Source organism: Adiantum capillus-veneris, chromosome 12 (genome assembly GCF_014529385.1).
Source record: "Adiantum capillus-veneris isolate H3 chromosome 12, ASM1452938v2, whole genome shotgun sequence".
In the NCBI taxonomy this organism is placed as follows: domain Eukaryota; kingdom Viridiplantae; phylum Streptophyta; class Polypodiopsida; order Polypodiales; family Pteridaceae; genus Adiantum; species Adiantum capillus-veneris.
In genome coordinates this window covers 77,512,889-77,530,169 of record NC_140942.1, presented here as the reverse complement: position 1 = coordinate 77,530,169, position 17,281 = coordinate 77,512,889, and the positions used below count along the sequence as shown (strand labels likewise).

The 17,281-nt window shown below is 45.8% G+C and overlaps 1 protein-coding gene across 2 annotated transcripts in view; it reads right to left on the bottom strand.

Annotated features, from left to right (window-relative positions):
* Window positions 1–354: 354 nt before the first annotated feature.
* LOC147445985 (uncharacterized) overlaps window positions 355–17,281 on the bottom strand; it is a 70,512-nt gene continuing 53,585 nt past the window's right edge. The window contains exons 3-8 of one of the 2 annotated variants that reach the window (XM_086525307.1): window positions 3,981–4,056; window positions 3,606–3,688; window positions 3,353–3,391; window positions 3,181–3,251; window positions 812–926; window positions 355–568 (exon numbers count right to left, since the gene is read on the bottom strand). In XM_086525307.1, the coding sequence (XP_086381433.1) occupies window positions 500–568; window positions 812–926; window positions 3,181–3,251; window positions 3,353–3,391; window positions 3,606–3,688; window positions 3,981–4,056 (453 nt within the window). In that variant the 3' untranslated portion in view covers window positions 355–499. The remainder of the gene's footprint in view (window positions 569–811; window positions 927–3,180; window positions 3,252–3,352; window positions 3,392–3,605; window positions 3,689–3,980; window positions 4,057–17,281) is intronic. The other variant, XM_086525308.1, reaches the window with a different exon arrangement.

The window sequence follows — 17,281 nt, the reverse complement described above, 5'->3', positions numbered from 1 at the left end:
ATGAGCAGGGTGGGCATGCACGCTAACACGACCATGCCAATGCGGAACAGCACCGGCAGAGGGAGTCACGAGACAGGAAACAGCGGAAAGGGGCAGCACTGTAGGCTGCTGAGAGAAGAATCGGAGTCGCAATAAGCAGTTTCTCTTTTGAACTGGGTCACAACCATAGTTGACTGCAGCTTTTCTCCATCTTTTGAGGACAGTGCCAATAAATCAGTCCAAGCTCAGACAAGATTGTGTTGCTGGATAAGTTCATGTTAAAGACTGCCTTATGCTCAACACACCTCTAGCTCCCCAAGACCAGGGGCACCTCACCTCAGAACATTGCCTTTAAAATCCAGTGCCCAGTAAAAATACACAAACAATGCTTCATTTTAATGTTCTAACTGTGCTCAATAACATGCACAAATTGGGGCGCAAGAAAATTATACAAGGCAAAATCACGTACAAATTTAGGCTTACAATATGTATACACAAATAGTGGTATTTACCAAGACAGTTACTTTGGTAAACTGTTTACCGATCGCCCTGCTCGCTCGACCATTACATCATATAGCTGCTTTCCATTCTGATAAAAATCAAATAGACATTCAAGGTAAGTACCTGAAACAAACTTCAGAATTTTCCTTTCGAGTACAACGCAGGAAAACCTTGTTTCTAGACGACTTAAAGCTTACATGCAAGCCAGAAAAGACTTCAGCTATAAGAAAAGATCACTTCTAGCAATTCAGCCAAAACTCTTTCTTGTCTCAAAGGCAATATGTATGGAAAATAATGCATAGAATGTTGATTTAAGCACTCCACCACTTACAAAAATCACAGGAAAAAAGTGGACTTGGCCATCAGGTTTTGTTTGAGTCTCTTTGAAGTAAACAAGAACTGGAAAATTGGGCCACCACATCTCCCAATTAACGAAGGTGGAATACCTGCAGACAGCACATGGAATAAGCAGATAGACAAAGTGACATTAATGCATTCTAAAATCACATCAGAATAGAAGAATATTGCGAAACTACTGAGCGAGCAAGCCACTGGCTGCAGAAGAACTCCTCAAGGTGACCATCGGATTCAACAAACAATTTGATCCTTTTAAAGTCGGTGCTGCTGGTGGTGATTGGGGGGGAAGAAAGGGGGGGGGGGGTTGAGCTGATAGCCTGCGCACATGCACCAGTGCCGGCCGTTCAGGTTGCTAAATCTCAATCGGACCAAAGAACTACTGATCACACACATGCAGCTCCAATTGCCGGCCAAAACAGCAGCAATGATGACTGTAGATGGTGAACGGCCAAAAGTGCTGACGCTTGCAGCCTCAAGAGGGTGTGTTGTGTAGCCCAAAGTACCCTTGCATTAATTGCTGCAAGCTAAATCTGGTCTGTGAGCACCCCACTGGTTGTTGAACCTTGGCAATCGGCTAGGGCCTCCCATTGACGTCCTGGTCACCGGCGATAGGAGTTTGCCAACGTTCATGAAAGCGGGCAGAATCTGATGGGGTCGAGCAGAATCTTCACTGGCTGGACCCTGAAAACATGCGCATGTGCGCACCCTATGATTACCAGTGCCTTTTGTGCTTCGCGAGCACACCTTTTACGCTGGCATCATGGTTTTGTTCCAGCCCTAGGCACTCTTGAAAAGGAGATCAACATTCCTATGTCAGTCGGCTCCCCTCATCCCTGGAGACTCAAGAGGGTACGTCCCCTTCCTCCCTCTAGGGTCTGATTGGGGAACTTGAGTTCCCTCAAACACTTACTCCAGCTGCCACCAAGGCAACTGAAAATACTACTGTCCAAGTCCTTGTTAAAGACCCTGCTCTCTCCTGAGGGAGAAAATTCTTCGAAGGATTAGTGTTGGGTGAATTAGGCAGTGAGTTGAGTGCTCGGGGCTGCCGAATCAGTGCTTCATTTGTAGAAAAATCGTCTCTCTGGCGAAGGCTTGTCCTTGTCCCTAAACCCGCCAGACAGCTGCAAAGCCAGCCGACTAATCATGAACCATACACCAATAAGGTCCCAAACTACGCTCTCAAAGGTCTCCCATACCAGTTCCGGAATGGTAGTTTCTTTTTGTTGCATAAAAGGAATCTACAAAGGTGAAACTTCAATGAATGACATGAAGCCATTCACTCCCGAGGTAACCGCAAGCACGTCCAGGGCAGAGATGTAGCAACTTAATTCTTCTCAATGTAGGCTGCGAACAGCCACCAAAGGAGAGATTTGGGTTGATTTGCACACCGATGTGAGCGGCTCAGAAAAGCAGGTATGGCTGTAGAAGATACGGCCAAAAACATGGCAGAATAGCAGCAAAGAGATCGAAAAACTGATGATTATGGCCGCAGATAAAAGCAGAGAGGGCACCCCTTTTGTGCTGCCTGAGCATACTTTCATTGCTGGCACCATGGTTTTGTTCCAGCCTTAAGGTGCTCTTAACGAGATTGCTTTTCCTATGTCAGTCTGTGTCCCTCATCCATGCAGAGGGTACCTCTCTGATTCCATACTTAAGTCCCCTCAAACCGAATACATAGACAAGAAGAAGAAGTTTTAACGTCATACAAACAATCCCCGGTTACCTCAAAGATCAATCTGACAAGAAAACAAGACGAAAGAAGAAAGTGACATCAATCTTCACGGAAGGCCAAACTCCACCAATTGAGCAGATCAAATACAGTATTTATACCAAAAACAGCAAATGAAAGAAAATAAAACATGACTAAAATCTAAAAAGTCGTCTCTTAAAATGAGCTACATCTCACACAAGTGAATAACCATGTGTTAAGATATGGAAATTAGGGTATCATCTGCTGCATGACAGCTTCATTGATTATCAAATTCTTGCTTAACAGCTTTCCCTCCTCTGTAGATTGCCCACTTGCCAATCTTCCTTCCTCAAAATTTGAACAGTTTATTAGCTCTACTCTTTACAGCTGCTCTGTCTCATGACATCCTTCTTCTCCCTAAAATACATAGCACTTTGCTCGCTTACCCTCGATTTCAAGTTAAGTAGGATTCCCAAGGTCAAAAAATGGGGCAACTTGAGAGAGAGGGCAAGGGGTGAATCCGAGGATAAAAGTTATGCGATGACATAAACCTATTTAAACTAAAAGTACGTCCACTTCATCTTACTTTTTCATTCACAAGATGAAGCACATCTCTGACAAGAAAATGATTTGAATGAAACAAATCAACTCACTTCCATCTGTTTTTGCCCCCAACAAAAACATTCTCTCCAGATTCTGTGAGTTCCTCGCCAACTTTTACTTCCTACATGACATCAACAGCAGAGTAATATGTGAAGAAAATGGCTTTCTTCAAAAACCAACTATCATATGTACTTGAAATTGCAACAGAAACAATTCACATACCAACGCTTCATCGTCAAACACAAACCGAACACGAGTAGTCTGCAAGTATCAAGAAAGAATCACAAGCAATAATCATGAACTACAAACAGTTCATAAGAGTCAACTTTGATTATTAAGTAAACATCATGCGCATTCAGAAGCCCCCAATCAAATGGAAAGGTGCAATCAGATTTTGCTCATCAAAAAGATTAGTCTGCATCTCCTTGAAGTGTAAGTCAGGTATTTCAAGCTTGCATATAAATATATGAAATACCTGGAAAAGCAATAACAACCCAAGGAGACCCACGGGTGCTGCAGCCAACATATTGTCTGCATAAACCAATGCAGCTGCACCACCTGACAGACAGGTTTCAATATTTAAAGTTGTGTTTGACCAAACAATAAAGCAAAATGTGAAGCACTCATCCGTTGATTTTTAGGAAAACCAGAAAAATTTTAAAGAATGGGACTTTTGAACTCAATAGTTTCAAATCTTATCCAGGCAGGAAAAAAAAACATGCCATAACATGATCGGGCTTAAAACCATAACAAGACGGGCAGACAATAAGCACATAGAAGGCACAGCTGGGTCTTGACGGAACAACCAAGGCCGACAAACACACACAGCACAATTGACAACGAAAATCACCTAGAAGGACAATTGGTATTCTGTAATCAGGTTCTGGAACAATGGTCTCTTTAGCTGTTTTGACATTCTTGCCAGCCTGGCAACGAGTTCAAAAAACAAATGGAAGTTAAGAAAATGCTGTCAAAAATGTGTGAGCAAGAAACCCAGCATTTCAGCTTGCACCTTTTGATAAACAATAAACATTCATACATGACCTGTTATCCCCCTTACACATCCTATACTGGCAAACACCTCAAAATATGCCTATTGTATGGCCTATACTCTTACTCTCAAAACACATTAGAATACATGTCAAATGCAAAGGACAATAAACATGCACTAAATCAGGTATCACACTAATCCAACCACCCCTTTTTAGCCCATACTAGTTAGTTCTTTCCTTCGAAAAAGTCTCTTGACCTTTAGAGTAACCCACCCTCTCAAGGGCCCACCACTCCGTCACCAGACAGGTATTTGCTTTTGAATTGCACAAACAATGGGTACAATGTGTCATGTGCAACGGAAGGGTTTAAGGATTTTAGCTCAGATCTAGTATTTCGCACAAACACAAGGTTACTTCACTTCACTTGAGAGAAACTGAACTGAGCACAATGAAAGAGAGAGGCAGAGAGAGAAGAGACACAACATTGCATGTCAGGTCCCAACCACCCTCAAGGGCCCCCTTGGTCTGTTGCCAGAGCGAGTACTTACTTTTGAATACTTGCACAAACGCTACAACGCTGAAAATGATGAATATTGAGAGATGATGCTGAAGGGATCTACAAAAACCCGAGGCTAAACTGATCCAAAAATGCAAGGTGGAATCTGATGTTGAGGACGTAGGTGCTGAAAACGCTGGTGCTGAGGGTGCTGATAGCGAAAACGCTGGATATGGCTGGTGCTAGGGCGTTGGTTGCCCTCTACGGGTACTCGGTTCTGAGATGCTTAAAATTGAAAGCCAGGGGGCTTTTATAGGTTTTTAGCCATTTTCCCTACCTACATTTATCAATGTCATGTCACAATCGATTATTAATAAGTGACTTCGGTGACTCTTCATATGCATGTATGCTTAAGTGACTATACTACGTAAGTGAGGGTACGCAACTATGACCTGCCTGATCATGCACGTCCTTCTAGAGGCTCACAAAATTGCCAAGCTAAATCCTAAGCTATTCTAACTAAGGCTGATGCTAGCATGTAGCAATAGCTTGTCCATGTAGCTCAAGTGCAATGCGGCGATGGGCACATGAACCCCCCATTAAAGATGAGACACAATTGCCAAACTTCTTCTTGTTGATGCTTTCTATAGTTCTGATGCCGAATGCTTCTGATGCTTGTGGATGCATAGATCAATGAAAACGCCTCTAGACTTATGGAAACTATGGATGTAGGTACTATTGTGATGTAAACACCAACCAACCGAGTTCCTAGGTAGCCTTACTATTGTCGCACAATACCAGCCTTGATACTTACTCTTGCCGTGCGAGCAAGTGCTACCGCCCAAATAGTCAGGTCGCAAAAACATTGTGGCTGAAGACAAAAGTGAGGATGCTGGGAGGTATATCCAATTGTCACGTGACACATCCCAACCCTATGTGTCCGTGGACAAGCTACACCATAGCAGGGTTCAGTCAGTTTAGTCAAGTCTAGATTAGCAGTGATCTGGCACTTTTGTGAGTCTATTCGTAGACCGTGCATGCCCGGTCACTTAGCATAAGATGCATATCCTCCGGTTGCACACAGCATGATCATCGGAATTCCCATCAGAATCCATTAGCATCAGTTAGGGGAATTTTCCAGTGCATTTAGCCTATTTTCCTATTTATTGGGATTTTCACTTATTATTTTTAAGTGACTTTCCAACAAAAGTAGGTAGGGCAATTTTGCTAAGTTAATATATAAGCAAACCAAAGTTCCCACTTTCTGGCAGAAGAGGCAGCAGGAGCTTCCCACTCAACAGGTCACTTCTCAGCAGTACCCCCCAGAAGCCTGGCGTTTTGGCTTTGCATCATCACCTACACCATCAGAGCCTAGCGTTTTGGAAATAGACCTCAGCCGGCATGTCCTCTTGCAGTACCGCGGCAACACCAGATCCCCCGCATCTTCCCCCCCCCCCCCCCCCCCCCCCCCCCCGCATCATCGCCAAGACCACCAACATTAGAGTTTTTGCTCACCAGACATCAGCCCCAAGACTGCTGCAAGTTCAGAGATTTTTCAGCCATGCACTAACGCCAACAGGTCTGCAAACACTCAGCATTTTGATTAGCAAATTCAGCATTGAAAAACAGAGATGAGCCAAGGAGCACAGCAGGCTACCAAGCAACAGGTGTTTCCCTCCCTCTCTCAGCAAGACCCTCTCCAAGCAACTTGGTGAGGCCCATTCCCCCGCATCATCCTCATCTTGGAATCGCCCACTCTTCTGGCTGCCCTAGCGTTTTCCTCCCATGCAGATATCGCCAGCAAGCAGTGAAAGCTAGCGTTTTTCCCATTGGTCACATCAGCGTTTTTGGCCACTACTAACGCCAGGAAAATCTCAGCCAATTCAGCGATTTCATCAAGCAAATTGTAGCAGACTACCGAGGCCGGGTAAGGAGTTATTAAGCACTTGGAAAACTGCCATTTTCAGCAAAGAAACCTCTGCTGTCACAGCGTTTTTCAGCCAAGCATTCATCTCCAAAAACGCAGCAGAAAGAGCAAAAAGTCCAGCGTTTTTCATCATCCTCTCGACCCGACAAAAACAGTCATTTTTCAGCCATGAACCCATCAAGAAACAGTCATTTTCAGCCACCAAGAAGTTCACAGATTTCAGCCGAAGTCGCCGTCGTCATCACCGTCGTCGTCATCGGCATAGTCCAATTGCATCAGTCCATTGCATACACATTGTACACCTTGTGCAATCAAAGTAGACCACTCTCACCGACGAGAGTGGGGCCTTTGGAGGAGGGTTTTACAACCTCTCGGTGTCGTATCTCTTCTCTCTCCTTCTCTCAGTCTCATTCACTTGCACGCACAATATCCACTCACTTTGTTCGTGACCGCAGCACTCTACAAGACGGAAAGCTCTCTCTTTCCCTAAGAACTAAAAGGAACCTTGAGCAATAAAGATCACTAATCTTGAGAAATACAACATTCATTCCACTGCACCTAACACCAATGGTGCCATGTCGGTGGAAGTGGATGCACGCTACATGCAAATGCAAATGCAAAAGGTGGTTAGGAATCCTGTCTCCAACTCCTTCCATATACAAGGCAAGCAAATCTTGGTGATCAAGATATGGATCTTCGTGTATCCAATGCCGATCTTCATTCATGATGAGGAGATTAGGCCTTAAGGGTATCCAAGACATAGCGATAAAGATGGGAGTGGCTAATATTTGTAGGCAACAAGTATTAGTCCAGGCCAGGCACACGCAACTTCTTTGAAATAGAGAGAAAAAACATTCTAAAAGAGATTCCTTGGGTTCACAGCTCTGCTTGGGTTCTTAATTCTTCACTTGAGTTCGCAAAGCCGAAGCACGTCCAAAGCTCAGATGCCAATGTCACGTGCAACGAAAGGGTTTGAGAATTTTAGCTCAGATCTAGTAATTTGCACAAACACAAGGTTACTTTATTCACTTGAGAGAGACTGAATTGAACACAATGAAAGAGAGAAGCAGAGAGAGAAAAGAGAGATGACACCACATGTCGAGTCCCAACCACCCTCAAGGACCCCCTTGCTCTGTTGCGAGAGCAAGTACTTGCTTTAGATTACTTGCACAAACGCTCCAATGCTGAAAATGCTGAATACTGAATGTTGATGCTAATGGCATCTGGTATTGATGCAAAAATATGAGAAAAACACTAGGCTGAACTGGTCCAAAAACGCAAGGTTGAATTTGATGCTGAGGACGTAGGTGCTGAAAACGTTGGTATTGGATTGTTGGTGTTGGGGGTATTGATGGCGAAGATGTTGGATATGGCTGGTGCTAGGGCGTTGGTTGCCCTCTATGGGAACTGTGTTCTGAGATGCTTAAAATTGAAGGCCAAGTGACTCTTTTATAGGTTTTTAGCCATTTTCCCTACCTACTTTTTATAAATGTCATGTCACAGTCACTTATTAGTAAATGACTTAAGTGACTGTTCATGAACCTATATGCTTAAGTAACTATACTATGCAAGTGAGGGTATGCAACTATGACCTGCCTAATCATGCACGTCCTAGAGGCTCACAAAGTTGCCAAGCTAGGTCCTAAGCTATACAAACTAAGACTGATGTTGACCAAGAGCAATAGCTTGTCCACGTGACTCAAGTGCAATGCCTACGTGACACAAGGTACATAGCTTGATGCTCATGTAGGGGGTGTGAAGAAAGCGCATGTGGAGTATGAGGCAGAATCGTGAGCAGCAGAGAGAAGCTGTGAGAAGTTGAACGCACGTAAGGATGTGTTTACACCTGTATATGAACACACCTGTATACGTTTATACATAGAGAGGAAGGGCCTTTATGCCCAACAACCTCCCACTTAAAAGGCCTGAAGTGGTACCTTTAAGCTAACCAACTCCCACTAATTGTAAGCAATGCTCATGTTGAGCCTTTGCAAGACTCTTAGTGAGAATATCTACAGGGTTATCTTAGGTTTTAATCTTAGTCAGTGTGACAAGACCATCATCCAAGACCTGTCGTTGAAATGGTATTGAACATCTATGTGTTTGGTGCCTGCATGAAACATGGCATTCTTAGCCAGACATACTGCACTCTGGCTGTCACAACCAAGCACTGGAGCACGTGCAGAAAGACCAAATCCCTGACCAGACGGCCAAGCCAAATAGCTTCTTTAGAAGCCTCTGTGGTTGAAATATATCAACCTCTGTAGTACTCACTGCCACAATTTTCTATAACCTTGAGCACCAAGAGATAGCCCCACCGGCTAAAGTAAAAACACACCCACTGGTAGATTTACTAGTGTCAAGGTCTCCTGCCATGTCCAAATCACAGAATCCTTGCAATTCTAGTGTACCCTATCCATAGCATATACACTTCTCTTGTGAACCTTTTAAGTATCTGAAGATACATTTCACTGGTTCCCAATGTGGCTTGCCACGATTAGACATAAATCTACTGACAACTCCCACTGCATGAGAAATGGCATGCCAAGTGGCAACCATGGCATACATCAAAGATCCACAAGCTGATGCATAAGGTATACCCGTCATAGCACTTGCAACTACATAATCCTTTGGGCAATCAACTTTGCTAAGCTTTGTATGTGGCGATAAAGGCACACCAAGAGGCTTAGCGTCAGCCACATTAAATTTGTCAAGTGATTTGCTAATGTACTTGTCTTGTGAGAGAAACAACAGGTGCTTCTCTCTATATCCTTTGATGTGCATGCCCAAAATGTGTTCAATTGCCCCCAAATCTTTCATTGAGAAGGCTGAACTCAGCTGCCTTTTTAGAGCGTTCAAAGTACTCTTATGCTTTCCTACAATCAGCATATTATCCACATATAAGACTAGCACAATAAGGCTTCCATCATCAACCATTTTAGTGTACAAAGAGTGATCTAAATGATTGTGTTTGAATCCATGGTTGAGCATGAAGGTGTCAAACTTTTTGTACCACTGTCGTGGGGCTTGTTTGAACCCATATAAGCTGCGTTTCACCTTACAAACCAAATGCTCTTTTCTTGGAATGACAAAACCTTTTGGCTGTTTCATCTACAGCTCTTCATATAAGTCACCATGAAGAAAAGCAATATTCACATCCATTTGGTCCAACTCTGCGCGCAGTGAGAGCAAACAACACAAGGAGAGAAGATATTTTCACCATTGGTGAAAAGACCTCTTGGAAGTCTATGCCTTCCTTTTGTGAAAAGCCCTTGGCAACCAACCATTCTTTATACTTGGGCTCCCATCAATACATTTCACTTTGCAAACCCATTTATTAGGGATAGCTTTCCCACCCTCGGACAAAGGTGCAAGCTCCCATGTGCTATTTGCATACAGAGAGTTCATCTCATTTTGCATAGCAAGCTTGCACACCATCACCAGATGGCTGATTTTCAGCATTTCCTTGCTAGATCATAAAAAACATGGGGGGTATGGACTTCGAGCAAGCACGAACTTCGATGAGGACCTCGAGTGGTGTGAAGGCCCCCATCCATCTAGGAGTTGCTGTCAGTTGCCGTCTCTAGAGGGGTAAGCCAATCAGCTGGTAAAGCCTCTGTAATGTCCTAGCACATGCTCTGCACTCCTCTCATGCCTCGTAACTGGATGCTATGTGTCTCCTCGGGCAAACCTGAGAACTGAAGCCAGTCGCCGAGAGTGCGGGCTTGGCCCTCTGCCATGGGACCCCAAGAAACATGAGGCCGGCTACCAACCAGGCAACCTCTCTGGGTGCTACCCAAGGGGTTCCAAACTAGGGGCTCTCTCAAGCGCTCCTCCGTGCTAGTGGGCTGGTGCTGCTCCAGGCCTCTCCTCAGCTGCTCCCAAGACCGAAGCAGGCTCGCAGCAAACTGATCCTCCAATCTCTTGCTCAAACCAACTCTGTGCATCTCTATAAAGATCCACCTCATGAAAGGGCTCCAAGGGCCTCCTGCATGAGGGATTTGATCTCGAAGCCGATGAAGCAGCAAAACCTTCCAGGGCTCCTCCCTTGGAAGGAGTCCTCTGACAACAAACTTCCCTAGAAGGTCTCTGTTATGTTGTGCTAGGTCTATGATATCAAGCCCCCCTTGAGAACATGGTAAGGTGATGACCTGCCAGCATAGTCACAGGGGATGCCCATTTTTGGGCTTCTCGTCCCCACTTGCCGTCCCGCCCTCTTCTTTACACTAAAAATCCATTTGAGCCCTGTCCCCCTTCCCTTGGGACGCATCCCTTATGACTATGCTTCATAGTTATAGGGAATGGCCATTTTCAGGTCTCCATTCCCCGTTCCCATCCCACTTTCCCGTTTCGGATCCTCGTTCCGTGTTCCACACGTGAGTATCCAAAACAAGGAATGGCATTTTATGCATGTTGTCGTTCCGCGTTCCCGTTCCAATTTTCCGTTCCAGGTAACTATGCTATGCTTGCCAGGCTACTTTGGCCTAGGCTAGCTGAGTGTCGTGCCCTCACCAAAGAAAGTTCCTGATCAGCCTCTCTAGCTGGCTGATACAGGAGCTCGAGAAGATCTAGCAAGACATGATGTACCACATAGTAGCCAACAACACCTGGTTGGCCACTACAACTCTGCCTGCCAAAGAGAGTCGTGCTAAGATCCAATGCAACAACTTCCTCCTAATGGATAGGAGGAGGGGAGCAGTATGCTGCTCAGGGGACAAGTCCACGCCAACCTGACAACCCAAATAGCTAACTGCAGTCCCTGGGGGAATCCATCTAAAACCCTCACCTGGCAACCAATCAAGAGTAGGAGCACTGCCAACCCAAAAAGCTATTGTCTTCCTCCAATCGATCGGTGCTCCTTATGCACAATAAAACACCTCAAGAGCCTCCTCACACCTGTGTAGATTTGCCTCCTAGCCCTCCAAGTACAAGACTGAGTCGTCGGCAAACTCAGCGTCAAGTAGCTCATCTGCCTTAATAGGGAGCTCGAGACCACGTGTGACGCAAGCCAACCTGCAGAGAAGTCAAGAATCTGCTCATCGTCTCAACATAGAACAGAAAAAGGAAGGGGGCTAGAGGGCAACCCTGTCTGACCGAATGCGTGAGCATGAAGCGTTCCCCTCTTCCCCCTGCCAAGAGCACCTGACTGTGCGCACGCCTGTAGAGAGCAGACACACCTCTGATCCAATCATCTAAGAAACGAATCCTGTGTAGAGAGCCCTCTAGGAGGTCCCAATCAACTCTATCGCAGGACTTCTCAAAATCGAGGAGTATCACCAAATCCTCTCCTCGCAGACGCACGCCTCCCAAAAAGTGAAGATGTTGTCAAGGATACTACGCTTCTTGATTAAACCTGTCTGGGTCCCATGTATAATGCTCTCGAGTAGTGGCTGAATCCTAAAGCTCAGAGCCTTTGCCAGAATTTTTGTAGGATGAGTTGAGGATAGTGATGGGTCGCCATTGTCGAATCTCATCCAAGGAGCCTCCCTCCTTGGGAATAAGGTAGATCATGCCCTCACTCATGCTGTCAGGCATTTCGCCAATGTGCAAAATGTACTGGAATGCGTTGCAAAGATCTGAACCAAGCAAGTCTCAGTACTCTTAAGAAGAAGCTGGGAGTCAAACCATCCTTCCCTAGACAACTACCACGGGGGAGTGCTCTAAGGGCCTTATGGAGCTCCTCTAGTTGGAGAGGGAGCTCAAGTCTCTGTCGCATCTCCTCAATAAAACAAGGCAAGGAAGGCATCTGTGCCAAGATCAGCTCTCTGCATGCATCCTTACGCTCTGACCGAGGCTCAGCTAATAACAAAACACGGTAAAAATCAGTAGCAAGTGCACGCATATCCTCAGGCTCGGAAGCAACTGACCCATCCGGTCTCCTCAATTAGCTGACACTCGTGTGCGCATGGCATGGCCCCACCGTCTCAAAAAACTCCCCAGTAACTCTGTCACCCATCCGGATCCACTGAGATGCTTGCCGCTGGAAGGCAAACTCATGCCTCTGCTCCTCAATGCTAGCCACCTCCTCTCTAGCCTGTTGCATCTGCTCCTCCAACCAAGGACTGTCTAGATGCTGCTCTTGCATCCTTTGCAAGGAAACTATGCCCCATCGGAGACGCTGCTGCTCCTTCCTGGTTGCAGCCAAGCGAGCTGCAGACTCCTTAGAGGAAGAAGCGACTGAGCTCAGCCACGCCAGCGGCCACTCTACCAACAAGGGTGTCCTGCGTGTCCAAGCTCTCTCACCAAAGTGCCTCCACTCGCTCTCTAAGCTCTGGATCCAGCAAGATCCTCTCAGGGATGCGTAGCATCGCACCCCCTTCCTCTGTCTGTCTGTCACGGTGAGAATCATTGGCACATGGTCGGAAAAAGTAGTCCCTGCTAGGATGCAAACAGATTTCCCCATGTACAAAAATATGGTCATTGGCGTAGAAGCGATCTATCCGAGATAGATTCACTCCTCGTCCTCTGCGGTCAGAGCGAGAGAAAGACAAGTTGTCTGGGGGCCTCACAAAGCCCGAGTGCTGCCAAACATCAAAAACCCTCAAAGCAAGGTGGAAAGGTACGTAGTGTACGGTACGGTTTAGGTACGTACGGAACGTACTTCCGTACTGAACCAACCTTTAGGTACGTGATAGGTACGTACCATTTGTAAAAAAAGACAATTACACTAAATTTAAGTTCACAGACCTTTCAAAATTCAACCTCATTAACAATGCAATGCTTAAAATGAACATATTGATCATAAAACTTAATGACTCAAGACTCAATACTCAATGAGAAAACCAATGACCATAAATCATAAAACCAAATAACAACTACAAACATCATGTCCATGGCATCAGCCAAAAGTAGGCATATACCATACAAACTGAATCAAGATCCAAAACAAAGTACTGTGAAATACTACAATGCCATAATAACAATAAAAGTCTGTTGCAGCCTGTCCTCAAAAGCATGTAGTCACCAGTGTGCACTAAGACGTGCGGCCTCAAAAGTCTATGTCAGATGCGGAAGATGAATCGTCGGTAGAGAGCAAGCCCCCATCATCAAGGACATTGCCCTCCTCATCAAACTCAGGGTCAGGCTCAGCATATGTCAACTCTGGTACAAGCACCTCTGCACCACAAGCCTCCTCAGGCATATCAGCAATCTCTGCATGGATGAGCCAGACAGCTTCATTCGCTCGCCTGCAAATGGAGCGAATAGGAAGCTTCCCCCTGCGAATACTCTCTCGTCTCACAGTGTCTGGATCTCCTCCCACCGTGCGTAGAGGAAGGCTAAGAGCTCATGCACGTGATCTAGTCACACGACGATCCACGCTCTCGAGCTCTCTATGCAGCTCTCTAACAATCTGCTCCTGCTCGTCTCTAATCTGTCGGTCCACCTCCTCTGGTCTAGGATCATCTACCATTTTCAGCTCTGTCGCATCAACCTGTTTAAGAGTAAAATAAAGTTAAACTGACTTATTTATGGCATATGCTTGCAGGTTGAGTTTACAATAGCCAACATCAAGATAATTACCTGTTTGGGTTGCCCCAAAGAATGGTAACTCCGCACAAGCCTCATGTTGGCTCTGCAATACACCAACTTCTCCAACTGAGAAGTGCTAAGGCGATTTCGAATCTTCGTGTGAGAGAGTAAGCACTCCAATTGCGCTCACATGCTCCAACCGAGCAATCCTGCTCAGTGCTCAAGCAAGAGCGCAATCGTCAGCAAGAGAGTGACAAGTGTCTAGTAATATAAAGATGAAGTTAGAAGCTTAAAATGATATATACATTGTACAATGTAATCATGGATGGCAGTTTCCTAACCTGAGAAAGGATACGAAGAGCAATGCGTGAGAGGTTGGGAAGACCAACTCTCCCATACGAGTGCCACCACGTCAAAGGATACTTTGTGGCTTCCTTCCTCAAAGAAACTGCTGTCGTGAAAGAAGCGCCAATGCCATTCATGTAGTTGGTGAATTCCTTGTCTATCCCAAGCTGATCATCCTCTGAAAACATGAGCCCAACATACTCTGATTGTTTTGTGCTAAGCAAGGTATCACTCCATAGCTCTGGCGACCTATAGAGAGGATGAAGCATGGCAGCCATCGCATGTATGGGACGGCTCATGAAAGTCCAACGGCTCAAGTTATAACTTAGACTTGATGATTAAAACAGACAACCATTAGAACATGAGGAACCCTTACCGATCAATAGTCAACAAATCGCATTTGGAAACGTGGTCTTTCATCTGCATAAACAGATGATAGACTAGTCCCAAGGTCGATCCCTCCATATCCGTCAATCGAAGGAGGACGTAGACTGGCTTGAGTGCCACTGAAAGAGCGTGCACTTCCTGCCAAAAGCTCTCATCAAGGATCCGCCTCTGCAAGTATTTTGTAGATTCATCCTGCGATCTTGACATGCCTCGCCATTTTGGATCCACCACTGTCTGTAGTAGTGGATCTCAAAGTTTGTAGAGCCTCTGTAAAACCAAGTAAATGTAGGCAAACCTGGTTTTTGAAGGTCGAACCATATCCAAAGTGCTATGGCTGCGGAAGATAGCAAGAGCCTGATGTTTCTTGCGAAAGAATGTGGTGACCTTGACTACATCTGCAACTATGGGCTGCACCCATGAAAGTTTGCCAATATCCTCCATGAGCAAATCCAAACAATGTGCAGCACATGGAGTCCACACTATGCCAGGAAACTGTTGCTCCACCATAAATCCCATTGCCTTGCAATTAGCTGCATTATCTGTCACTACCTGCACAACATTCTCCTTGCCAACCTCCTCTATGGCTGTTTTGATGTGACCAAAAATAAACTCAGCCGTGATCTTTTCCCCTGCTTTTCCTGCATCCACAGTACGCAAGAAATAGGTGCCCAAAGCTGAAGACACAAGGATATTGATTATGTGTCGTCTGCGTATGTCTGCCCAACCATCTGAGATAATGGTGCATCCAAACTCCTTCCATCAAGCTTTCACAGGCGTAAGTGCCTTCTCAATTAAGGCCTTCTGTTCATCTAACATAGTGGTGCGCATCTTTGTGTAATCAAGACTTGTCCATGTCTAAGTAGGCCCCACCTGTGCAATGGCTTTTACCATTCTTTTCCACTGATCTGTGCGCAAAACATTGAAAGATATGTTGCACTCAATAAGAGTGCGACATATCTCCATCTCTGCCACCCTCTGACGCTCTTTCACCCAAGCCTGAGAAGAGATGCGACTAGGCAAAGTGGTCTACGTTGGTGTTTCAGATGTACCTTTTTCACGTGGCAAGGAATCCTCACCTTCACCACCAACACGTGCTCTCTTCCTGGAAGTAGGGGGTTGCATGGAGGCCGAACCTCCTCCAACCTCTGTCTCCGCACCTAAAGACTCTAGCTCTCCAACAAAAGCATCATGTAAAGCATCCTGTGTGCTGGGAGCACCTCTCAAACCAGGAGCACCAACAGGAAAATACTCTTAAATAAGCTGCTCCCTCAAAGGTGGTGGTATTTTCTCACATGCACCAATTTGATCAGTGCACCCGATGCCCGTCAAGTGCTTTTTGACTCGCGTAATAGTGCTGGTGTATTGGTCCCCACAATACTTGCATTGCCATAAGCGTGTGCCAGAACCTTGCTGAGAAGTGGTCGTGATGATGCTCAAAACATTGGTGTGGAGCGACCAGTTAGGGTTGGTTTTACGCGGCATAATGAATCCTGCACATTGCAAATGCAAAAGAGTGCACACACATGAGGAGTACGGAGTGCGAGAAGAGTACGGAGTGCATGGTGGCAGAAGCAGTACCTTTTCACGCGCGTAGCTCAGCTCTGCAGGACTCTGTGCACTGCTCTGCAGACTTCTCTGTAACAGAACAGAGACTCTTTTGCTACAGTGGTCGATTAAAAAAGCCTAAGGCTTCTCCCCCTTCACACTAATAAGCCCATCTGAAAGCCTCCCTAGCGGAATTTGTCCGAGCTGAAAACGCCCCAAAAATATATATATATGCCGTATTGTACCGTACGTTACGTACTGTACCGCACCGTATGATTGTACAGTACGGAATGGTACCGTACGTACGTACGGATTCTACCCTGCCTCAAAGTCATACATAGGCGCTCCCAAGCTGCCAACTCAGCCCCGTGCACAGTAGCATGACCACCTCCAATCCTGTCAGAGGGATCCTCCAACATATTGAAGTCTCCCCCAACAAACTGCTCTGCATGCGGCAAAGACTCTACAATATGAGACCAAAACTCTCTCGTGCACTTGCCACATTGGACGCATATGTTCAAAATGCCCATGAGGAAACCTTGAACCTGCATAGTAATCCACTGAGCCCTGTTTGGCATAATGCCCACAATGGCCTGCTGCCATGAGTCCGCAATAGCATACATACCCCTCCCTGGATACATGCAAGTCCAAATGCAGCTGACCAAAATGTCTCGTAGCGACCAAGCAAAATCTGAGATGATGCTCCTGTAGCATAAGAATATCGATCTCACCACCCACAAGGCATCGTTGAAGCTCCTAACGCAACCGACCCCTTTGACGCTGAACCTAGGGCCCTCCTAATCCCTACACATTCTATGAGACGATCCTTACGGAGTTGGTCAGAAAAAACAGATGCTGTAGCAGCAGCCAACCTCGCTATCTTAGAGGTCGGCTTGAATGGAGAATAATCCGCATTCGAGCGACCTCTAGAAAAACGCTGATGAAGTGATTGTCCCACCCAAGCCCAAGCCGAGCGTGCAGTCCGTATG